The following is a 26357-nucleotide window of genomic DNA, read 5'->3' as shown; positions in this document are numbered from 1 at the left end:
GTAATGTTACAGAGCAGAAATGAGAGGGTTTATGTGACAGACGCCATTGGGCACTGAATGTAATTGCTTTAGATTCAAATATATCAAGCTAAGTGGCATTTATTTGAAAGAAAAATAGCAAGGACTTTTCAAGTGAAAGGGTTGTTAACACATATACTCCAACAGTTCAGAATTAAGGTCGAATAAAGACAGAGATGTCCAAAATGGCTTCCTAAATCTTCAAATACTACTGTATTTTTGAATGCAAAGACTCAATGTTAAACTTAATGGCATTTATTTGAAAGTAAAATAGCAGACGAGGACTTTTCAAGTGAAATATGTTAGAAAAAGGCAAGGGTTTTAAATGAAAAATCAGTTTAGAATTAGGATACAGTATTTGGACACTTTCTGGTTGTCAAACAAAAGGCAAATGGATATGAAAATTGCTTCTCATATCTTGGTTTGACATTTTGTTTGTTGACTGAGTGTCTAAATGCTTTGGGCGACTGTATTTTTCAATGCCAAGACACAATATCAAACGTTTTGATACAGTACAGAATTATGATACAGTATTATGATACAGTATGGCTTCTTAGATCTTGATTTGATGTTTTGTTTTTAAATGCAATGCTAATCATTTTTGTCCAAATACTTTGGGTCTGTTTTTTAAAAGATCACTTGTCAGGCTGTTACTGTTTACATTGGTTCTCGGTAAGGACTTTCTTATCCTAACAAACGGATGAGCCGTTGCCTGATGAAAAGTTTTTCATTTTTGTGTCATTGTGCTGCAATGCGTGAGAGCTGTGACCCTTGACCTGACGGTTTGGTCTCCATGGGAGCAGCTGAGGGTGAGATGAGTGTGTTTGTCACACAATCTCAGTGTGCACCAAGGGCACGGTGACCTGAAACCAAGGTGTTTGCATGTGTGTTTGCGTGTGTGAGAAAGGAGATAACGCCTTAGACGGGCCATGAAATTATTCACATGGGTGAGGTCTCTTGACTTTTTACTCTTCAACGTCACTTTGACTCATAAAATTTGTTCTTCCTGGATTCTTTCTCTCTTGCACCTTTAAGAATGTGCTGTGGTAATGAAGCATGTTAATGAACACGGTACAGTCATTGGGGTGCGTGATACGATCAAACTCTTATATCACGAAATGATTCATTCTATTTCGCAATAACAATATAGTTATTTTTGCTGATATCAATTTCAGTATCACAAAAAATGAATACTAGCCTAACTAACATAAAAAAAAACCCTCTCACGCTCACTGAAGACAAGTAAACAGTCAGTGATAAAACAGGAACAAAGAAACTAATTACAACAGAACAAAGACACAAATGAAATAGACCTATCTGAAAAACATCAAGCGCTAGACAGGCATAGAAATAGGCTACTGCATAAACTGTATAAAGTAATCAAATGTACAAAATCACTGCATGTAAATTAAATGTACATTTATTCAAATTAAAGTTACAAAAGTGGTTCAGTCAAGAGCAATGAGATTAACATCAATAGCACAGACGGCAGCAGATATATTAAAGGTGCTAAAGAGGATGTTTTGTTTTATACATTTTTGCAATATTACTTGAAACTGTCTTTACTAACTGATAAAAGACTATTTATTAGGTGCACTGAAAGGAATAATATTAATATACATCATCTGTGCACGAGGTAGGGCCTTAAAAACATCAGCCAATCGTTTACGCGATCATCGCGTAAACGATTGGCCCTCTGGCTTGTCAATCACTGCCGTGACGTTCCTTGTGCGAGACGTGCACGGCTGCGCGCTCCAGTAACTTTCCACACTCCACAGGCGCCGCATGCAATGTTTTTGTCAGGAGACAGGAGTAACAACTGCAGATTATGAGTTACCTGCGGTGAGTCCGACATAATGAATCCACTAACACGACACAGCGAATGCCGGTGGTAAACACTCGTTTTCCAATACTCGTGCACGAGTTTTGGGAGGCGTTCCCTCGAAAGGAGGGGGGGTTGTTCTTACGCATGCGCTAATTTCAAAAACTCACTAACAGTCTTTGGTTTCTCAGTCGATGAAAAGATCCTCTTTATCACCTTTAAGCTGCTGTCACTTTATGACCGAATGCACTGATCTAATATACTGATACACGTGCGCTTACTTTTTCATTTGTTTACATTTAATTACGACATAAACAACTGTGTTTACGAGGATACTCTGCCATTTTGACACATACGCGTGTGTATTTGACTGTTCAAGCCCAATACGGCGGCAAAAAGAAATCAGTTCAGTACTCGCACGCTGTATGAGCAGCAGCTTTATATGTGCATGCTTCAGGTGTGCGTGCTTAGAAACCGAAATAAATCCTCTTTCGCTGCGTATTGCACTTGAGCGGTTTAAATCGCTTGTTTTTAAACTGCAAGGCTTAAAAACGCATTCAAATAATAAGCCTTTGAATTAATCGTGGTGGAGACGATAGTTCAAAATCTCCACCAGTTAATCGTGTCTACCGGCATATTGCCCACTCATAAAAAGTACTTTGACTTACAAAAAGGGACATGGTATTCTTGCAGTAAATACCATGATACATGAATTTCAGTACCATGGTATACATTGAAGTGTCATCTGATACTTTACTGTTGTATTCTTGGAAGTACCCAATATGAATTATTTCCATGATATATTTGATAGTATTATCATATTATACCATAATACTGCCGAGGGGGATTGTATATATTTTAAAGTACAATGGTAGTACCATCATTTTACCATTGTAACAGCATTCAGACTGGGTATATTTTTCCTCTTTCATTCAATTATCAAAGTGTTGTGTGTGATGATAAAGAGCTCTGTTCTCTCTTTCAAATTTGCTTTCTAACATAAACAAAAGCTGCCAAACTTTGCAGCTGAAGTATGTTTATGCGTTTCTCTCTTGCTGAGAGGGACAAAGACAAAGAAAAAGAACCAAATAGCGTCTGGATTGTCTGAACAAACAGTTCCGTCGTAGTCCCGCATAGTGCACCAGCAGGGCACGTCCCGTCAGTCCCTGGCCTCCAGAACATCCTGAGAGTTTTTGGAGACTTTTTCTTCTCCTACACATGAGTGCAAGAGGGAAACGAGAGTTTTTATTTGCCCTCAGCTCTTCTGTAGCGTGTCCTCCGTGAATGGAAACAAAAAATGAGAAGTTGAGTGTTGATTGAGGTTGATTTATTCCCTTAAATCTTGAAGAGGAAGAATGGAAAGCCCTTTGCACTTCATAATCAGCTGTCAGTCAGAGACTTTATTACAGCAGAGTTTCCGTGTAGATATTACGTTATTACTAAATGATAGCGCTTGTTTTTTTGGACCTGTGTCATGGAAGCTCGTGTGCCAGAAATGTCTATTCGCACCTGATTATTTTAGCTCAGTGACAGGTACGTTCTTCCAATACGCAATAAAACTAGATAGCATAGACAGCTTCATTGATAAATTCAGGAGTGATATATTTTGGTCGGATTAAGCTGTTCAACTTCAAGTGTTAGACATATTTGTGATGGGAATCAGTCATCTGTTGAATAGCTTTTCTTGGCTGCAGTCTGCAGTCAGTGCGTTGTGGGATTAAAATGCTTAATCATAAGCCAATGTAAGCTATAAATTGTCCAAAAGTCACCTGGTTGAACCTTTAACCATTGCTGGTATTCATTTAAAGGCACAGTTCACCCAGAAATCTTTGAAACACAAGATATTTTGAATATATTTCGGTCCTTCCTTTAAAAGACTGTTACACCAAAACTTTGGTGCTTCAAAAAGTGATCGTGAAAGAAATGCATGTGAATCGAGCCATTTAATCCAAGTCTTCTGAAGAGACATTATTTAATTTAGGCTTTTATTCACATAAACATTGATCAACACGCATGCATAGAGCACATCAAATATGGAAGCTCAAATGTGCTTTCATCATTTACTCACCCTCATGTTGTTTCAAACCTTTCTTTCTTCTGCGGAACATAAATGTCTTAGTGTTTTTTATGTCCATACAATGAAAGTCAATGGGGTCCAAAACATGAAGAATGTCCAAAACGTCTTCTGCAGAATAAAATCATACAGGTTTGGAACAACATGAGTGTGTGTGTATATGATGACAGAATGTCCATCCCTTTAATAGCATGACAGTCAAACGTTTTGTCTGTTTCGGTGTGTAAATGTATAACTATATATCATATAACCTCAAAAGGAGTTTGCACGTTACTGATATGACTTCTGCAGCTGCCCTGCGTGTCATTGTGTGTGTGTTTTGTATCTGTTTGCTGAGTGTGTCTCATTGCTGAGTTTACCACCCGCAGAGGTGACTGCCTTATCTCAGGGTAGGTAGTGTGTGATCAGGTGCATACGTGAGTGTGTGTGTTTGTTTAATTCTTCTCAGACTGTGACGCTGGTGCTGGGTGTGAATAATGCTGGCATGCGGGCTGCTCAAGCTGAGCACGGAAAAATGAGCTGTTTTACCTTTATGGGATTAAGAAGGTTGGAAAAACGCACTGTGTTTTGGTGCTTTGGAATGAGGGGCAGTAGAGCGTGGAAATATGAAATGTCTCTCTCTTGGATCTGGTCTGCTTTGTTTCCCCAGTCGACCGTCTGACACAGCAAACCACAGCTGGCCCAGAGGTGCCTTTTTACTGGCGTTTGGAGCATATGTGCCAGGAGAGGTTAGAGGCTAATCATTGGAGCGTGTATGTGGAACATGCCAGTCCTGACGCAGACTTTGGGTTCGGGCATGCTCAGTGGCGCACAAGGTTTTTAAAGGCTGCTAATCCTTCACACTTTATGCGTTCCCTTTCTCTGGTTCGCTCTTTCAGCCGCCTCCCTCCCCTAGCGTTGACCCTTTTAGCACAGTTTCTCTTCGATACCCTGAGTGTGTGCGTTTAGAGCTGGTGAAATCAGCAAAATCGTGATTTAGCTTTTGGAAAAGCAGAACTGTATAGTGTTTTAGTGTGCCAGCTGGGCTCGAGTTCCCCTGTTTTGCAGAAGTGCTGGGTAACGAGAATGGCCTAAGTTAAACCGAAGCCGAAAATCGAATCAATTTGGTCATGTAGGGTGAATTCAGGTTGAATGGGACACTTTTTCCCTGGCATCTCGATGGCAAAAAGTGTCCCAATCAACCTGAATTGACCTTACACACAGCAGTTAAATATGCTTGTCACTGTTCTCAGTCCTTAAAGTTTGCATGTAATTAAAATTCACCCTATCTATTATAGTTAAAGGATTAGTCCACTTTTAAATACACTTTTCCTGATAAATTTACTCACCCCCATGTCATCCAAGATGTTCATGTCTTTCTTTCGTCAGTCGAAAAGAAATGAAGGTTTTTGAGGAAAACATTCCAGGATTATTCTCCTTACAGTGGATTTCAATGGCTACCAACAGATTGAAGGTCAAAATTACAGTTTCAGTGCAGCTTCAAGGGCTTTAAACGATACCAGATGAGTAATAAGGGTCTTATCTAGCGAATCGATCGGTCATTTTCGGAAAAAAAAATACAACCGTTTATGCTTTAACAAAATATAAACAAAATATCGCATTGAACGTACTTTCCGCTTCCGCATTCTTCATAACGCTTACGCTGAATGTCCTACGCCTTCCCTATTCTACTTACGGAAAAAAACAAAACTGGCGCCGCGTTCGTTCCGTAAGTAGAATAGGGAAGGCGTAGGACATTCAGCGTAAGCGTTATGAAGAATGCGGAAGCGGAAAGTACGTTCAATGCGATATTTTGTTTATAAAGCATAAACGGTTGTATTTTTTTTCGAAAATGACCGATCGATTCGCTAGATAAGACCCTTATTACTCATCTGGTATCATTTAAAGCCCTTGAAGCTGCACTGAAACTGACAAAAAAAAGACATGAACATCTTGGATGACATGGGGGTGAGTAAATTTATCAGGAAAAGTGTATTTAAAAGTGGGCTAATCCTTTAATGATCTTCTTGTGAATGATTCATGTATGAACTTTTGACATAAAATTGAATCAAAATATCATAATGTAATCTTCCGGTGAAATGACAGACTTCTCTTTGGTGATGTAAGCTGGACTTATCCCATAATTTAGTCGGCCTAAACCCCACCCCTTTCATACTATTAGCTGCAAGCTCGTACTCAGATCTGCCTCCATCCAATCAACAACCAGATAGAACCAAGTCTCCGCCTCATATGCAACAGTCCCCGTCCGCTTTTTCAGAGGCGCTGGTTCCGGAAGTTGTTATTTTTCTTGAATCAGCTTCGAGGTGAATCACAACACTACAAACTTTGATTTGAAGCAAAAAGGTTTGTGAAAATCGGACAAAAAAGCAAAGGTACAAGACTGTGTACTTAGTGGCTTTAATGAGGGAAAGAACTACAATCCCATGAAGCATTGCGAACAGCATAATGAAATTTAAAACGGTGGAGAAATATAAAACTACTCATTTAAGAACGTTGATTATATGCATAAAAACAATATATTTTAAGTTCATTGCAAAATATGCGTATACATACAAACATTTTAGAGCGTAACAAGATCGATTACATCATTCGCAGTGCTTCATGGGAGTGGGCGGAGCAAACAAGCTGTTTTGGAGAGTGTTGCTTGTTTCGACTCTCTAAATGGTGTAATTTCTGTACAGCATCATGGGTAATGTAGTTTTTCACCAGGAATTCCAATGTTAAACAATTATTTTAAAAATGAAGCTGAAATAATGCTGTCTGACGGAAGCAAATACCATCGATTAACAACCTCGTAGCTCACAGTAGGGCTGTCTTTAAAAGGTTTATAAGTTATTGTTCAAAATCAATATCCTTATGGAGAAAATGAATGTTTTTACTTCCAGAACCCGAATGTTGCACTCTATAATCCATTTCTCTCTGATGTAGTTCCTTCACTTCACTGTACACACAGGTTATTTTTACAGAAGTTAGAATTAAATCATACTGTCAAATATTCTTTTGGAAAAGTCTGACGGTTACTAGCGTTTCTCAAATTAAATTTGCACTAAATTGTGTATGAAATTGAAACAACTAATTGTAAATGCAGTGAAATCAATCTCTTTTCAATCTTTTGACTCATATTTGTTGACTTCTGCCTGCAGACAGAAGAGTAATTTAGGGGATTTCAACCTTCATTTAAATGTGGTTGTTTACATGGCTTTTAAATTGTGAAACTAAGTCTTGAAACATAAGTACATGAACAAAAACAGTTCTCTTTTTATTATCTATTTCATGTGGTGTTGCGTTTTATGGTCAGTTTTCTCTGTAAACTCGTGCATTGGCAAAACATTTGCTTACTTGCACAGAGTATTTTTCTGGCTTTAGTCAATACTATGACCTTTCAATAATCTTTTACATTTATACTGACTTTTTAAAAATGCCTTTCATGTTATAATTTACTTACTTAAGGTAATTTTAATGTTGCTGGATAGAGTGTTTTTAAATCATTTTCCATCTCACCGAGTCAAATGAGGGCGTGTGTGTGCACTGGCTGATCTCAGCGCCTGACACCAGTGAATCATCCGGCAGTTACAGGTCATGGTCACCGTGAAGATGAACGCTGCCTCATGATTGGGTCAGGGGGACATCTAAGTGACGCAGCGCTTTAGCAGGGCTTACAGGAAGAGCAGAACAGGTTATTTGCCCATGACTCCACCTCACAGGTGGAGAACGAGATAAAGAGAGGTGAAACTGGCTTATCAGCCTCTCCCCTTTCCTTCTCTCCCTCATTGCCTTTAATTAGTCTCTCCATCCTGCTTATTGTCTGCCCATTCACTTTTATTCTATCTACACTGCCGTTCAAAAATTTGGGATCAGTAAGATTTTTAATGTTTAAAGAAGTCTCTTCTGCTCACCAAGGCTGCGTTTATTTGATTAAAAATAAAAAAAAATAAAAAATAATATTGTGAAATATTATTACAATTTAATATAACTTTGAATATATGTTAAAATGTAATTTATTCCTGTGATGCAAAGCTGAATTTTCAGCATCATTACATTTATGTTGAAAATAGTTGTGCACAATTTTTTTTTAAAGATTTTTTGATGAATAGAAAGTAAAAAAACAAAACAAAACAAAAAAAACCCTGAAATCTGAAATTGAAAGCTTTTTTAACATTATACACTACCATTTGAAGTAGTTTGGGGTCAGAAAGAATTTTTTTCTTTTGAAAGAAATTAATGATGACATTCAGTAATGATGCATTAAATTGATCAAAAGTGACAGTAAAGACATTTATAATGTCTAAAGATACTATTTCAAATAAATGCTGTTCTTTTCCTTTCTATTCATCCTGAAAATTTTTTTTTTAACATTGATAATAATAATAATAAATGTTTCTTGAGCAGCAAATCATCATATTAGAATGATTTCTGAAGGATCATGTGACACTGAAAACTGGAGTAATGATGCTGAAAATTTGATCTTTGATCACAGAAGTAAATTACATTTTAAAATATATTCACATAAAAAAACAGTTATTTAAAATTGTAAAAATATTTCTAAATATTACAGATTTTTCAGTATTTTTAATCAAATAAATGCAGCCTTGGTGAGCAGAAAACCCTTCTTTTAAAATCCCAAACTTTTGAACGGCAGTGCATATTACACTTATCAATCTTTCTGTCCTCTCTTGCACACTTGCTGTGGATGTGAACTAGAAAATCCCGTGGCTTCATAATCATAAGTAGGCTGTGCTGATGATCGCAGAGAGAATCAGACTTTGCACTTAATTTAATGGCCGGATATTTTTAGCGCTCGGAGAGGGAAGAAGGCAGAAAGGATGAGAGGATTGAAGCGGTCTCAGGGTGACCGCGCTTTGTCTGCGAGGGAGGCACTTCTGTTGTGATCACCACGCTATTACTCGACCCGTCACGAATAACGGTCACCTTGGTTACCCGGCACACAGGTGGCCGACTCGGGTTCGCCGTGCCAGGCCTGAAAAAGAAGCGAGCGCTTGTGTGAAAATGAAAAGTGTGTGTGGGTGAGCTACTGTGAAACCTAGTCTGTCAGGAAAGCCGGAGCTAATGTGGTGAAACACGGCCTGCTAGGTATCGCATACATTGATGCTCATCCAAAAGAAAAAGGTAACACAAGCTGAGCACTATACAAATGCACATGTGTTCATGTTAAAGTGCACCGTGTTGTGAAATGGAAGCCAGCTTCCCAGATAATCGGGTCTGGGGAATGACGTCGCAAATGACATTGTGCACAAATGGAGTAGCGAGAGAGCTCTGGTTGTTGTGAGACGCTGTGTAATCCTCCGGACTCTCTTATTTCATGTTGTCTTAGCTCTTTACCACCCATTCCTCCTTAATCCCAGAATGCCCTGTTCTTTTCTCATTGTACCTCATTGTACTGGCAGAGAGTACTGGACAAAGAACGAGAGAAAGAACAGAAAGAAACTTTCTTTCTGTCTTTATAATGAGCCTCTTCATTTACCCAAACCAGTTTTCTCTCATATGTTTCCATCGTTCTTGTTAATGGCTTTTGTCTGCTCCTGCTTTAGATGCAGAAGGGCAGGTGGAACGAAAGCGCAGCGTCCTCACACCGGTCAGAGATGTTGGCACTGTCGAGCGTGTCTCTGCTTCTGTATCGAGCGCAGATGACTTAGCATGAGTCAGCAACGCCCTGGAGCGAAACAGAGAGTAACAGTGATTCCTGCAGAAGGATGTTTGTGTTGTGAAACTCATGACTGGCTGCATTTCTGTTAAGAAACCCCGGCTCAGCCCCATTTTGAGTTTTGCATCTGAGGATTACTGAACGTCTGTTGTGCAAGAGACATCGTTTTTGTTTCTGGGACTGGGGTGTTGTCAGAGCAGACATTTTGTACAGAAATTCCAGGGCATCTGATAATGTGTTGTTGTTGTAGTCTTACTATATGATATTTCCTTTCATATTCTTAGCTCTTTTGCATTCAATGGAAGGATTTCGATAATTCATTCAGATATTTTGCACTTTTAGGTTAGAGGAATCCCAAATGAGATCTCTTTAATGTCTCCTTTGTCACTCCTACACATTATCTCATGTTGTTCTCTTGAGATAAAGACCCCCGTAATCTTATATTCGTCTCAGAAGAGCTCGAAATTGAATTGAAAAATATTTTTTCATCAAATCCTTGCAGGGCCATATTATCTGAGCTAGTGCTGTTATTGTTGTTAACTAAAACTGGCAACACTTTATTTCGACGGACCACTCTTCTAACTATAAGTAACTTCGCAACTACATGTCAACTAGCAGTCATTAGAGTATTAGTCTGCTCAATATCTACTAACACTTTATTCAGACATTTTACTGATTAGAAGTAACTTTTTACAGGTACATCAACTTATTCTACTAACCCAAGCACATAACCCTTAACCTAGCAGTCTACTATCAGTTTACTAACACTCTAATGAGAGTTGCAAAGTTACTTACAGTAAGAAGAATGTCTACAGTGGACCACTGAAATAAAGCTTTAAAAATAGTTTTCTGTAATTGAAATAAAGCTAAAATTATATACTAATATATTATGAAAACTAGTCTAAACTGGTTTGCTGGCTCAGGCTGGTCTTTTGGCTTGTTTTTAGAGGGATTTGGGGCTGGATAGGCTGGATGACCAGCTAAACCATATTATAAACACCAACTTGACCAGGCTGGGAGACCACCTAGACCAGTTTAAACCAAAATCCTAGACTGGTTTGAGCAGGATTTTTAGGCAAAAACAACCCAAGTTGGGTTGAGAATGGACAAACCCAGCGAATGGGTTAAATGTTTGACCCAACCTGATGGGTAGTTTTATTTAACTCAACTATTGTTTAAAAATGACTGTATTGCTTGCTTAAAATTAACCCAAAATATGGTGGAAATTAACATGCATTAATATGTTTAATAAATGAATAATAATTAAACAATATAAATTGCTTATTAATAAATGTTCACCTTCTGATTATTATTGTTGCATCTAGTAATTATGTGTCTGATTTTTAATTTCCATGTGTTCATTTTAAGCCAGCCATATAGTCATTTTTAAACAATAGTTGAGTTCAGTAAAACTACCCAGCAGGTCGGTCAAACATTTAACCTAATCGCTGGGTTTGTCCATTTCCAACCCAACTTGGGTTGTTTTTAACCCAGCATTTTTAGAGTGTAGGAATGCAATCCACTTTATGCCTGTCCTATATATCATAAATTGTCTCATTTGTGTCATAGATATTTTAGGAGACGTAACTGACCTTCAGTGAGTTGTACCTCTGAGTAATAACATTTACAGGCTTATAGTTTCACATTCTTTGTCTAGATGTTCTGGTTTTGTGTGTTTCAATTACTGGAATGTGAGACAAAGTTGTTTGCTTCGATTTCTCAATTTTTTTTTATTAGAGCTGTCAGTTTTATTCTCCCCGTGTTGGCTCGCCCCCACAAGATAATGGATGTTTTCCAGACGTGAGATTACACACAAACAATCTACATTTTGTCCCCCTGCGACTGGGTGTGTGAGTAAGACTTGATTTAGTGTGTTCTGAAGGACATTAACGCCTCCAAATGTTAAAGTTTGGCTGTTAGACTGGTTTAATCTGGTGCATTGGCTCTGAGGGAACTGTTGTGTTCTGGTCTACAGCATGGGTCTCTCTGTTGGTTTTTGTTGGCTGAGCCAGAGACCACTTGCCAGGGGAGAATGTGTGTTTGTGTGCCGGGAACTGTCTGTGAAAGACAGGCCGTCCCGAACATGCTGCTTTAGAATGATTCTGGGTGTGTATGATTGAAGCTCAAGGTGTTCCAGTTGAGAGGACACAATGTGTGTCTTTCGCTATGAAAAAGAGAGTGAAGTCCGTTCTTGTAGATGCTGAAGGTTTTGGGGCCTGAAGCTTAAAGGAATAGTTTCCCAAAATGAAAATTTGTGAGATTTAAACTCGCAATTCAGATTTTTCTTCTTTAGAATTTTGAGTTTAGGCCTATATATCGCTATTCTGACTTCATAACATGCATTTGCGAGTTATAAAGTCAGAATTGTGAGATACAAACTCAAAATTCTGAGGAAAAAAGTCAGAATTGTGAGATATAAACTCAAAATTCTGAGGAAAAAAGTCAGAATTGTGAGATATAGGCCTAAACTCGCAATTGCAAGGAAAAATGACGGAATTGTAAGATAAAAAGTCGCAATTACCTTTTGTATTTCATGCTGGAAACAAGCTTCCATAAAAAATACCATAACTTTACTTTGAATCAAGTGACTTGTGTGCTATATATCAAGTCTTTTGTAGCCGTACAATGGTTATTGTCAGTTTTGACTGATTTTCATTCTTCAATTTCATTCGTCATAGGGGTTTGGAACAACATGAGGTTGAGTAATTGATGACAGAATCTTAATTTCTGGATGAAGTAACCATTTCACTTGTTTACACAATGCGCTTAATTTTGGCAAGGACTGCTGGGAAACCCTCTTAGACATCATGAAGAAAACATTTTCTGTGTGTGAGTGGCTGGTTCATGCATATGTGTGGTTTGGTCCGTGAGTCAGTTCAGTAGGTCAGTTAACACAGCAATCTTTCTCCCTCTTTCTCTCTCTTCCGCACATGCATGCATGTTAAGTCCGTGCCTGGATTTGTTTGTCATGCATTTTTTATATCAGATTTGGTGTCTGTTGGCATGATTTCAAAGATTGTAAGACATTTTGTAAGCATGATTCTTTGTTCTTGGCCATTTTCTGTTTATGATGACAATTTTGGCAGCTCATGTGCTGCACTTTGCTCTTTCAGATACTTTTCAAAATGATGGATCTCACTTTGAAATATTGTGGTCATATTCCAAAAATCAAAAGAAAAAATAAATATTGTCTTATTTATAGCCTATTTTATACAGCCCTTTTTGTTCATTATGTTATTACATTTTGTTCAGACACACAGATTTTTTCTTTTTGGTAGAGCTGCATGATTAATCGTTAAAAGATTGTGATCTCGAATCAAACACCCATGCAATCTCATTCCTAAATGACAGCAATTCACCTTTGTCTATTAAACCTTTGACAAACATCACAGCGAAAGATTCAAATCTGTGTTTGTGCTGCCGCTGATCCAAAAAGAGCCGTTGTCATGTATAGGCACGAAACAGCTTCACAGTATTGTTGTTTCTGTGTCGCAAATATTCATATTATCACAGAAGTACTGATGTAAATGTTTATAGTTTGGATATAAACACTGATGTCTATGTAAGCCATCATAATAGAGCAAATCACCTTTTGAAAGTAGCTTGCCGCTTCAAATACCGATTGTATCAATTACGCCAGTAGGTGGCGACAAGTGACAATTGCCATTGAATCATTCAGAGAAGAGATTTGTTCAAAAAGGCTGATTCATCCATTAATGAAACATTTGAAGTCTTCATGAGTGAGTCATTGAATCATTCATTCAAACTGATTTTGTAAAATAAGTCATTCATATTAATTAAATATTAACTCTTTGTCAGAACCTCATTTTGTTTAGTTGTCCGTTCAGAATCATGGGAGAAGCGTAATCTCTATTTGAAACAAAAAAAATCAGGATTCTCAATTTATCCAGAATCGTGCGGCTCTAATTTTCGGTAAGATACAAACCAAAATATCTCCATATTTTAACTGACCTCTTTCTGGTTACCATTAAATAATGACTGAGATCATCACATGCTTTTGTTTTTTCAATTAATTGATTGTTTTGGCTCAGTGTGCTCATGTTTGGTCTACTATTGCCACGTTTTGGAGGCTTGTTAATGCTCACAAGTGGCCTCTTGCTGTTTAATTGTGTTTTGTGCGTATGTATTTGTGAGCTTGTTGAGATCTTCTCCCTGTGCTCTGGACTTCCAGTGTTTAGTCTACCTCCCGTCTGTCCACCAAGTTCGCTTATGAGTGTTTCTTTCAGGCCTCAGTCCACCCATCCTGTCCTTCTGGTGTGCTTCTGAGATTAGCTTAGTGCTTAAAACTCTCTGGTGTGTTGATTTTGAGTGTGTCGGGCAGTTTCGGTCTAGTACACTCAGCAGTTGTCTGGGTCTTTGACCTTTACAGGTATGTTTGAGAAGAGAGGGTGAAGTTATCATATCATATGAAATTTCATATTTGACCTCTCAGGAACCCTTTAATAATGAGTGGTTTGTGATGTGTGTGACTAGCTTTGAGTAGAAGTAATTTGGGTATGTGTGTTTGCAAATGTTTTATACGATTGAGCGCCCATACAGGCCTTTTATTCTCCCACTGGTAGAATTGTGTCTGCATGTGGGTTGGCCATTATTGAAACCACTTTTGCCCAGACATTTCACCTTTGACCCCAAATCCTCTTTGTGTTGAAGAGTAAGTGTGATCGATGAGGGCATTATTAGCGAGCCGCCACCCCTGAAGGGGGTGACCTAAAAAGCCAGGGTAGTATGAACACAGGGGGCGGTCAGGGGGTCACCATTCCACCCCCCCTCTGTCTGGAGGACAATCTCACCCCTCATTTTTCAGTGTTTGAAAACCCCAAAGACCAAGGGAGAGTTTTCCAAGAAGCCCAAGGTATTTTGTGGAAATTAAATTAGGTGTAAGACATTGTTTTTCTTCAAAGGGCTGAGGAGTTTATTGATTTCATGGCTCAAGAACAGATTATTAGCTGTTGGGAACTGTTTTTATTTTGTGTAAGTGATTTTAATGTGTTCGGGATTGCACGTGTTTACATGTGTTTACTTTTGTTTCACGCACAGCGGTCGAGTGTTTACGTTGGACTTCAGTGCCATGCGAGTTTGTGACCTGGAGTTTGACCTCGTCAGGCGTCTGTCCACGCCCTCCAGCTCCACAGCCACACCCACAAACACAAGCCCCACCCCCGACTGCATGTCCGTGTGGAAGTACTACTGTAGAGATAACTTTGGCTGGAGGGAATATTCAGAGGTGAGACACCAATCTGTGCCATTCTTTCTCTTCCTTGCATGCTTTTAAATAAGCTAACAATTAAATGAGTATGTACACTATCGTTCAAGTTTGGGCTCAGTAATATTTGTGAAATAAATTAATACTTTTATTCAGCAAGAATGCATTAAAGGGACCCGAAAATGAAAATTCTGTCATCATTTGCTCACCTTCAAGTTGTTCCAAACCTGTATGAATTTCATTCTTCTGCTGAGCACAAAAGAAGACATTCTGAAGGATAGTGGAAACAGTTGATGGACTCCATTGACTTCCATAGAAATTCATACAGGTTTGGAACAAAATGAGTAAATGATGACAGAATTTTCATTTTTTGGGTGAAACTATGCCTTTAAATTGATTAAAAGGAAGACATTGGTTTAAAAAAAAGAGTTTTTTCCCCCAAAATAAATGCTGTTCTTTTGAACATTCTATTTATTAAGTAATTCTGAATAAATGTATCAAGGTTTACATAAAAAATATTAAGCAGCGCAACTGTTTTCAACATTGATAATAATAATAATAATGTGTCTTGAGCACCAAATCATGATTTCCTATGACACTGAAGACTGGAGTAATGGCTTCTACAAATTCAGCTTTACATCACAGGAATAAATTACATCTTAAAATATATTAAAATAGAAAACACTTATTTTAAATTGTAATAATATTTCACATTTTGTTTTTCAAATAAATGCAGGCTTGGTGAGCAAAGCATTAAATCTTATCGATCCCAAACTTGTGAAAGATTTGGGTAGATTTTTGGGTAGAATTAAAACCTAAAACTATTCTCATTAGATTTTGTGGGATTGACCTATATAGTGTTTTTAAATAGCACTCAGATAAATAGCAGGTTTTCAGTGTGTGTTTGTGTGTGTGTTGTTGGCTCAGTGCATGTACTTGTGACCGTGTTGTGTCTCAAGTCAAAGAGAGGAGAAGACGTCCTGTTCTACTCACAAGCGCCTGAAATCAGAACATTGCATAAGCGTTCCTTTGGAAACAAAGCTTTTTATTTCCTCTGAAAATCTCCTATGATGGATACATTCTGACCAGTGCTCCGGATGAATTGAGTGGGAGTCAGAGCGTGCTGTTGTTCTCTCTTTCTGTGTCGAACTCATTTCCTCTCTCTTTCTCCATCCCACAGCCGGTGGTTCGGTTGATTGAGGAGGCTAGCGGGCGAGGTCTGAAGGAGGTCCGTTTCATCACACTGCAGAATCAGTACATCCTGAACATTCGTGAGGGCTTCCAGCAAAATGCTGTTTTCGGTTTCCGCCGGCAGATCAAAAAACGGCCTCTGTTCAGGTCCTCCATCATGCTCACGCCTTACCTCCAGTGAGTATCTTCATGTTTACCTTTAACACCTACAGGAGTGTCCTAAGACACCCCTGATTTCACACTGACAACCAATCCCCTCCATTTTGGTTAAAAAATGAGTTTGTTCTTCAAAAAGTCTAAAAAAAAAGAGTCCTCTGGATGCGTTCCGAAACCCGAAGATAAGTTGCAAGCGGTTCACTGCTCACCAAGAACATATCGGACTCTGCCGCACTCCCATCAGTGAAAGATTTAAAGTGTATCTCATTTTAATTGCTTGAAGTGCTGCGTGTGCCTCCAAAACACTTTTCTGAAACATAATATTCCTATTCACCTTAAGACAGAACATGGAGTGCGGCCTAGGCTATTCTATCATAATTCTCATAAGGAGCTCTGTTCTATCTATCATCTGTTCTCAATTGGAATATGATGTGTGCTTATTTACAGGGACAAAGAAAAAAAATCTAATGCAGCAGATGTAAAAAGATAGAGGAGGAGGGTTCAGTGGGTTCCTGACCTGTCAGGCTCCGTTTAAGAGAGTTTTAACGTGACCATATGAAAGTGGCTAGCTCAGGATTTTCATTCTAGCGACATTTTCCTGTCCCGTCTTTCATCTTTTGCATCTACTAAGTCGCTCAGGCCTGTGAAGGGTCAGAGATAAATGGATATTTTTTTCCCTGTACGTTCCCCTAAAGCCAAATGAAGGCGAATCGCAGTTTTGAATCTTTTCCCCCAACTTTTCTTTCTCAATGTGTCCAGCTGTAGCATACGCATTAAAGGTGCCCTAGATTATGTTTTTAAAAGATGTAATATAAGTCTAAGGTGTCCCCTGAATGTGTCTGTGAAGTTTCAGCTCAAAATACCCCATAGATTTTTTTTTATTAATTTTTTTAACTGCCTATTTTGGGGCATCATTATAAACGCGCCGATTTTATGCTGCGGCCCCTTTAAATCCCGTGCTCTCCGCCCACAGAGCTTGCCTTGAACAGTGCCTTAACAAACTTTACACAGCTAATATAACCTTCAAAATGGATCTTTACAAAGTGTTTGTGATGCATACTGCATGCATGCGTCAGATTATGTGAGTATTGTACACTGTTATATTGTTTACATTTGATTCTGAATGAATTTGAGGCTGTGCTCCGTGGCTAACAGGTAATGCTACACTGTTGGAGAGATTTATAAAGAATGAAGTTGTGTTTATGAATTATACAGACTGCAAGTGTTTAAAAATGAAAATAGCGACGGCTCTCTTGTCTCCGTGAATACAGTAATAAACGATGGTAACTTTAACCACATTTAACAGTACATTAGCAACATGCTAACGAAACATTTAGAAAGACAGTTTACAAATATCACTAAAAATATCATGTTATCATGGATCATGTCAGTTATTATTGCTCCATCTGCCATTTTTCGCTATTGTTCTTGCTTGCTTACCTAGTCTGATGATTTGGTTGTGCACAGATCCAGACGTTAATACTGGCTGCCCTTGTCTAATGCCTTTTATAATGTTGGAAACGTGGGCTTGGCATATGCAAATATTGGGGCGTACACCCCGACTGTTACGTAACAGTCGGTGTTATGTTGAGATTCGCCTGTTCTTCGTAGGTCTTTTAAACAAATATGATTTATATAAGAAGGAGGAAACAATGGAGTTTGAGACTCACTGTATGTCATTTCCATGTACTGAACTCTTGTTATTTAACTATGCCAAGATAAATTCAATTTTTCATTCGAGGGCACCTTTTATGGATCAGAATCAGGGCTGAGCAAGATATTATTTTAGTAGCCTTTTGACAATATTCAGTATATATCACAATAGTTTTTGCTCTGAAACAAATTTTAAGGACGCATTAAATTGATCAAAAGTGACAAGACATTTACAATGTTACAAAAGATTTCTGCTTCAAATAAATGCTGCTCATTTGGACTTTCTATTGATCAAAAATTCTGAAAATGAATTTAAATGAATATTAAGCACCACATCTGTTTTCAGCATTGATAATAATCAGAAATGTTTGTTGTCATATTAGAATGATTTCTGAAGGATCATGTGACACTGAAGACTGGAGTAATGATGCTGAAAAGTCAGGAATAAATTACGTTTTAAAATATATTCAAATAGAAAACAGTTATTTGCAATTCTAATATTATTTAATATAGCCTTGGTGAGCATAAGAGACTTTCAAAAACACACTTGCAAGTTGCAAGACAAGGAGTGAATGCCATCTCATTCCCATCAATCTGCTCCCGTTGTCAGATGGAGGCGACTGCAAGGCCAGTCCACCAATCTAAAGGGTCCTGCAGCGTCAGGAACACATTGTCCCGAGCACAGGGGTGGAACTCATTAGTGCGATTGACAATTTGGCCGAACCGCTGGCTGCACCGGCTGAGTTAATGCTCAGCAAGCAGCATAAATCACCCTCTCATTCACACACAGACACTCTTTACAAACAGACCCTTAACAGTTGCTTTCCCAACAGGGTTTGCTTATCTCTTCAAAATGATTGCCCTCGTTTCTTTTCATTCGCTTTTGCACAATGCCTCTCAACAATATTGTAGGTGAATTCCAGCAGATCTAGCACCAGGAAGCAAGTCTAAGAGAGGAAGGTAGCGCAAGATAAAAGTTAAAGGATGACTCATAAGGTAGTCACACTGACTAGAGGGATAACGATTACCTGCTAGATATCATATTGAGTCACAGGACTGAGCCCTGACCTCTGTTTAACCATGACATCAAGACTCCCATAAACATACCCTGAGTTTAAATTGGACTTTCTCCCAGTTTATCTCTTGTGGGATAATAATACAACGCAATACCAATATTTCAGTAGACAGTCATTTCACAATTCAGTTGTCTTGATTTTATTAATTTATTTCAAGGGTTGGGAGGGTTACTTTAAAAATGTAATCTGTTACAGTTACAAATTACTTCATAAAAAAAAGTATTCAGTAATGTAATCCAAGCACCACAATATGAAAGTAATGTAATCTGATTACTTTTGGATTCCTTCAAGGTCACACATGTAAATATTTAGGAGAATGATTGCGCATGCAGCAGTTTGCGGGTCACGTGATTACCGGATCCCGCATTATCTGCAGTCGTAACCGCGATCCGGACATCACTAATGTCAATATAGCGTTATTATGTCAATTTATTTAGTTTTAAGTGAAACCGTTGTAATCCTGATAGTAATCCCATTTTTTACAAAATGTAACAGTAATCGGATTACTTTGTTTTTCGACATAACTGTAATGAATTGCAGTTGCCAGATTTTTGTATCCTGATTACGTAACATGTAACCCTGTTTATTTCTACACATTTCAGCATTTAATCTCTTAATGACACCATGTTTTCCTCTCTTCATTAGGACTCTCGGTGGCCTTTCCTCAACATTTCTCTCCTCCCTGGAAAGTTCTGGAAACCAGCCTCTCTCTCCGACGTCAAGCACTCCCTCCAAAGTGTACCCTGAGACTTGGTTACCCATGAACACCAGTCAGGACTTCCTGCAGGTGCCCGTCTCCCGGGATGACCGCAGCTACCGGACCGTTTACAGCCTCTTCCACAAGACCGTGTCTGAGACCAAGTTCCGCATCCTGAAGATCCTCCGTGTTCAAAACCCCTTCCTATGGGAGAAGTACAAAAGGTGTGGTAGGAGATTCTCAAACTATTCTTTATGCTGTGCAAAGTTGTTTAGACTATGTATCCAGGAGCAAAAGCAGTGTTTACTAAACACTGACATTACGGACAAAGACAATGAAAGGTTATCAGGACAAATCTGTGTTTTATAAACATCTGTAAAGTGAATATTTAACCCCACCCCTGCACAAGACTCCGAGGCTTTGATGTTTGCGTTCATGCTGCTAGGTGTCAACCACGCTAACGGTTCTTACTAAGTTTTTGTTGGTCGGAAACAGATGTGTTTATGTGGTTGGTGCGTGAGGTGAACTTCTCAGCGTGTGAAATGTGGAAGAGAGGAAGTGAGTGAGAGAGGAAAGGGTGCTAGTGGTGAGGCCTTGCTGTACTTTAAAAAGACATTGTCATGGAAATACGGTTTCGTCCCCCTCAGCTGCGGACGATAGGTCACAATAAAGGGATGAGTCAGGAAGAAAGAGTTGCTGCTGACTCATGTGAAGTGTGTTAAGTATGCGACCGATTAGATTAATCCTTGCATATTTCTGTGTGTCTAGTACTGCATTGCTGGAGTGATTGCTGTCTTTAAATGCACAGCAGACATGACAGATTAGCTATATTAAATCCTGGTAGTCTAGCATAGGTGTTTTTAAACTTTTTTAAGCCAAGGACCCTTAAATATATAATTACTCCCTCCTTTTTTTTCTAACGACTATTAAAAAGGACCTATTATGCCCCTTTTCACGAGATGTAATATAAGTCTCTGGTGTCTCCAGAATGTGTTTGTGAAGTTTCAGCTCAAAATACCCCACAGATCATTTATTATAGCTTGTCAAATTTGCCCCTATTTGGGTGTGAGCAAAAACACGCCGCTTTTGTGTGTGTCCCTTTAAATGCAAATGAGCTGGTGCTCCCGGCCCACTTTCCAGAAGAGGGCGGAGCTTTAACAGCTCAACAACAACAAAGCTGGAGAATCTCACGCAGCCAAAATGAGGATTGCCAGTAACGTGTTCAGCATTATGTTGTTCAAACCGGAATTTGTTTCAAAACTTTTAGAATGAAACTGGACGTTTCTGAATGGTTAGTGGATAAATTTATGTAGTTGCTGTGGAGTTGATTCAACTCATCCACTAGCATGTGCCGTCATGTTAATCTATTGTGCAAATCCAGCGTTGAATTGTGCAAATCCAGCCTTGAAATATCACCAACCCGGGAAGAAGCTCATTGTAGTCCCTACCGGCCGTTTGTCGTAGTCCTTAAAAAGCGATTTCTGTAAAAGAAAATACCTCCCTTTGCATTGAACTTTGAGCGTCGTAACTTTGCAGATGTTGTTTATGCTCAAACAGCAACATTACACACTAACTAAAGTTAAAAAAGTGAAATCATAATCAAGGACCCCTTTAAAGGGGCAATTACATATGCATTTTTAACTAAATTAAACCATAAACTATGTTTTTTATTTCTTTTTGTTAAAAACTACTGAAATGCTTGTATCGTGAAAAAACTAGAATAGAATAGCATAAATATTCACAATATTTTCGAATTTAGACAGACTTTAGAACGTATAATAAAACAGTAATATTATCAAATTCTGTAAAACATGAAAAAAAAAATGTAAACGCTAAAAAAAATCTTTTATTCTAGCCAAGAACCATCTACTTAGACCGGGATAGGCTGATCAATATGCAAAACATCCATGTATAGTTTTGCTTGGCTTTTCTGGGACAGTAAATCTGAAATCCTGTATATCGCTGAGAGCTGAATATACAGGTGTGGATATTTTATTTACATGCTACTACGTGTCTCAAACAGAACTCTTGAATATCATTCAAAGATTCAATTCTATGAACCTCTGAAAGTTTGGCAAATCCAACAATTAGTTCTTCCCTGCAAGCACCTATTGTAGTAGCCTGGGAAAGTGAGCTGAAGGAATAAAGGTTGGCGTGTTCATATGCTGGAGCAGGTGAAGATCTTTTGTACAGTAGTTCAGAGTATTTCCAGGGTGTTGGCCAATGAGAGAATGTCACTGAGTAAGCAGCATGAAAGAGGATTTGTTTGCATCAGTACAAGAAAGAACAAAACAGACTGATGGCAATGTGGCTTGGTGTAAAAGAGCTTAAAGGAGATGAAAGGAGAAGCTGAAACAACACGAGTGATGACTTCACTGACGCATATGGAGTCACTACTCCCAGGCAACGTGCGCGTGAGCGTGTCAGTCCATGATTGTGACAACTGGGCCTGGTCAGTGACTGTAGGGTCACATAAGGTCAGTTAGGGCCAGGCAGTGTCACATACTGATCAGACAGTTTCTCTCAGCCAGGCTGACCTCGCGTCCCCTCTGCCCACAACAATAGAAGCACAGACTCGGGCTAATGGAGGCCTCTTGCTGACTGGGTTCACTCGGGTCCCTGACGCTCATCTGTTCACTCACCCTTTCTGTACCCTCTCACTTCTCTGTTTCCATTTGACCGGCTGAGCACTCCAGAGTTTGGCTTGTTTTCTTGTTTTTGTGCAAGGACAGCTGGCGTGCTCTGACACAACAGAAAGTTTGGGGGTTTTTTTAACCTAGAAGTTTTCATACAGTAATTGTTGACAAGGCTCAAAACCTGCTAATGGCAGATGAATTGAGAAGATTTACTTGCCATGAAGTTGTAAAGGGAAAGAAATAGGATGTTTTTTTGTTTTTTTACCTAGCGTAATTAAGAAGAATGTTAAATGTAGTCTTTAGTAAGTCTCAAAATATCCATTTTCATATTATACACTGCCCTGCCAAAAAAAAAAAAAAAGTCACTTAAGGGTCTATGATTGGATCATTATTGCAGTGTATTGTAGTATATGTTTGGGAACAGTTCTTCTAATTGTGTAGCTTAAACAACCATGTATGAACACACATCATTTCCATATTCCAGGATGACAAAGCCAAGATTTATCAGGCTCAAATTGTGAAAGAATGGTTGGGAATCATTTTCATACATAAGTTGGCACAGACCTTAAATTCATTGAAAGAGACTTTAGAGAGTGCTTGACTCTTGCATTGTCAATATAAGATGGAAATTTCCACCAAGAAGTGCATCAGTTTTGGTCAAGGGAAAACATTCTAACTTCATGGCTAGTAAATCTTCTCAATTCACCTGCCATTGGCAGATGTGGCAAAAAAGTTAATTTTGAACCCTAATGTCAACAATTACTGTATGAAAATCCAAACAGCAACTTTTTTTTTTGTCCAGGCAGTAAACATTGTAATGTTTTTGATGCCTAAATTCACAGTGATTGATTATAGATTTTTTTAGGGCCAGATTTACTAAAAGCTTGTGCCGGCGCAAACTCTCTTTTGGCATTAAAAAACTACTGTCAGGATTATTAAGACACCCAGTGAAAAATTAGCACTGAAAAGGCATTGACACACCTTATTGCATATCCATTTGTAGGAGTTTCCTTTTTAGACTCAAAAATTTATGGGAGGAGGTGATTTACTAAGGTTTGTGCTAGTCAATTTGCTGGTATTTGCGTCATTATTTAACGCCCAAAAATGCATGTCTTAAACCAGATGCTAATATGCACTGCTCTTAGTAAGTAGATTGTGTTGGTCATTATGGAAATGATCCGACTTGTGTCTGTGTTCTTTAATTTCTGCATCGTCAGTAGATCATGTGCAAAACTTTCCACTCCCATCTGTGCTTTTTTAGAACTGCGCTCTCACGCAAATTTGCACTAAAATCTCTAAATCTGGCCCTTAGTGTTTTATTGATTTATTTCAATGTTTAATATCAGCTGATTATCAGCCAGGACTATTGGCTTATCAGTATCAACTAGAATTTTAATAATGTATCCCTAGTTCTGTCATTCACATTTAGGTGTCCTAAATAAACTCATTATACTACATTTGACTCTTTAGAAGGTTGTAACAGATGTTTTCTTTAGTTGATGATTTGCATGTTTTTACTTTAAATCAGTCATCTACTTGCATCCAATTATTGTTCTTGCAATTTGATGAAAACCATGTATTATGTTGCAGTTCTTAATAAAGTTACTGGCCAACTGGTTTGAATCCTGGTTTTCTTACAGTCTGTGTCTGTTCTGTCTTTGCTTTTGTCGGATGCGAACTCCTCTCTTATTTGTGTTGCCTTTTTTATATCAATGTTTAATTGAAACGTCTTGTTTCTTTTTCTCTTTATAGGAAGAAGGAGTACATGTCACGGCGCATGACAGAGATGGACCGCATGCTGAACGAACGTCACCTGTTCCACGGCACGTCCCAGGACGTGGTGGAGGGCATCTGTAAGCACAACTTCGACCCACGTGTGTGCGGCAAGCACGCCACCATGTTCGGCCAAGGCAGCTACTTCGCTCGCAAGGCTGTCTATTCCCACAACTTCTCCAAGCGCTCTCCCCGCGGTGTGCACTACATGTTCTTGGCCAAAGTCTTGACAGGCAAGTTCACCGTGGGCAACCCTTCCATGCGCCGACCACCTCCCCTGAATCCAAGAGATGCCTCCAGCGACCTATTTGACTCCTGCGTGGACAACTGGATGGACCCACAGATCTTTGTCATCTTTAATGATGATCAGAGTTATCCATACTTCATCATTCAGTATGAAGAGGTGAGCAATACAGTGGCTATTTGAAGAGCACTGCACATCTGGATACCTGCACATGAGACATGAGACTTGTGCGCACGTTCGGCCAGCTCGAAAAGAGACAGAAGTGGTTGTGCGCCGGCGCTCTGAATGGAACTCACGGATCATATGGGATACATATGGATATGGTTCCCACCCTCAATCCTGTGTGAGGGTTTCCTTTCAGTGCCCATCTTCTCATACCCCTGTGAATACAAATGGGGATTGTGTGTATGTGTGTGTGGCGTCCCTCCTCTGTGCTGGACAGTTTAGTGAGTGAATCGTGTGCGAACGAGTGTCTCTGCTATGGGTTCCTTGGCTGACCATGGATTGGAACACGCTTTAGTAGGAGGCCCGTTGATTGCTTGTCGCTCGGACTTGAGGCTGTTGCAGCTTCACATTCTTATTATTTTCCCCAAAAGACTCACCGTTCCCATTGCTGCCATTCACGTTCCATACTTGCTATTTGTTCGAAGTTGTAAATATGTCCTCCTTGTTTATATTTGAACTGTGTGCCTTTTGTTCATAAATAAATTGTTTATTTATGTTAGTCAATGTAACAAGTAAATAAAAACAATTTAAAGAGAATGTAATTGATGTGAAGTTGGTGTTTGTTTATATGGCAGGTAAAGTGTCGTAATTTGACGTTCAAATTTAACATTGCACACAATTTTATCTTTGACTGAATTTACCTCTGACCTTTCTTATCATAACCAGTGGTTATCTAACAATTGTTACATGGGCGGAGCCAAGGCTGTAACCATGAAGGGGAATGGGGATGAAGGTGTAAGGGGATTAATTTACATTAATCAGAGCATATTTTCAATTCAAAACGGTGAAATTTCATAAAAAGGTTGAGTATCACTGGATATTACTGTCAGTGACTGAACATTTGAATCGTAAAATGGCTGTTAAATATTAAATAGCTACTTACATCTTATCTCACACTCTTTCACTGCTAAAACTAAAGCTTTGTGTTGGATTTTGTGCTTATCTTCTGTAAACAGTGAGGCCCGTCTTCTTTGATTTGATTGGCCATTTTGACATTGACGAGAGCTGTTAAACCGCTGATGGTATACAACCTAAAATATAACATTTAAAACTTTTCGTCATTCTAACAACAAACAGAGCAGTGCATAATGGAGTACAGTATCAAGAATATCAAATATTTGGTGGGACAATTTGGCCATTTCTAATTATTGGGGGGGACTTGTCCCCCACAATGTCTATGGTGGTTACGGCCCTGGGTGGAGCCAATGTGAAAATGACAGGAACTGTGTTTATCTAGTTACAATGAGTTGACATCACAATATTGAAAGCATTCAGAGTAAAAAGTCAGTGCTAGGCTAAGCTGGTCTTTTCATCAGGGAACTGAAAGTCAGACACTAATAAAATGGTAAAATTTCACGGCAGGGATTTAACTGTTACAGAATGGTTCACTCTTATCAACCAACCCAGCAATTAAATTTGATTGTTCTTTAAGCTTAACTGAATGAAAAAAAAAAAAACTCTTTCTTGCTCTCTTAAAAGGATAGTTCACCAAAAAAAGAAAATTATCCCATGATATCCCACTCAGGCCATCCTAGGTGTATATGACTATCTTCTTTCAGACAAGCACAGCCGCCTGGAGCTGTATGGAATATATTTATGATGGATGGATGCATTTATTTGGGGCTTCGAAACAGACCCCCCATTTACTACCATTATAAAGCTAGGAAGAGCCAGGATATGTTTAAATATATCTCAGATTGTGTTCATCTGAAAGAAGATTGTCATATACACCTAGGATGGCTTGAGGGTGAGTAAATTTCATTTATGGGTTAACTATCCCTTTAACAGACACCATTCTCTCTCTCCAGAGGACTCTGGGTTCCTAAGCTCCATGCTTAATGAATCCCAGGGTACTGGAAAGAGAAAGAACACCCTCCCCACCCTAGGAAACAACAGGTCCCTCGAA

General features: G+C 38.8%; 1 protein-coding gene across 1 annotated transcript in view; it reads left to right on the top strand.

Annotated features, from left to right (window-relative positions):
• Nucleotides 1-24993, top strand: part of LOC125253799 (TCDD-inducible poly(ADP-ribose) polymerase) — a 29322-nt gene extending 4329 nt beyond the window's left edge. Inside the window, exons 3-6 of the mRNA XM_048167915.1 lie at nucleotides 14635-14821; nucleotides 15981-16168; nucleotides 19522-19797; nucleotides 23962-24993. Coding sequence (XP_048023872.1) covers nucleotides 14635-14821; nucleotides 15981-16168; nucleotides 19522-19797; nucleotides 23962-24409 — 1099 coding nt within the window. The 3' untranslated portion in view covers nucleotides 24410-24993. The remainder of the gene's footprint in view (nucleotides 1-14634; nucleotides 14822-15980; nucleotides 16169-19521; nucleotides 19798-23961) is intronic.
• The last annotated feature ends 1364 nt before the right edge of the window (nucleotides 24994-26357 follow it).

The sequence above is a fragment of the Megalobrama amblycephala genome, linkage group LG19, assembly GCF_018812025.1.
Source record: "Megalobrama amblycephala isolate DHTTF-2021 linkage group LG19, ASM1881202v1, whole genome shotgun sequence".
NCBI classification, from domain to species: Eukaryota; Metazoa; Chordata; class Actinopteri; order Cypriniformes; family Xenocyprididae; genus Megalobrama; species Megalobrama amblycephala.
The sequence above is the reverse complement of the archived record's forward strand: the minus strand, read 5'-3'. Positions and strand labels throughout refer to the sequence as shown.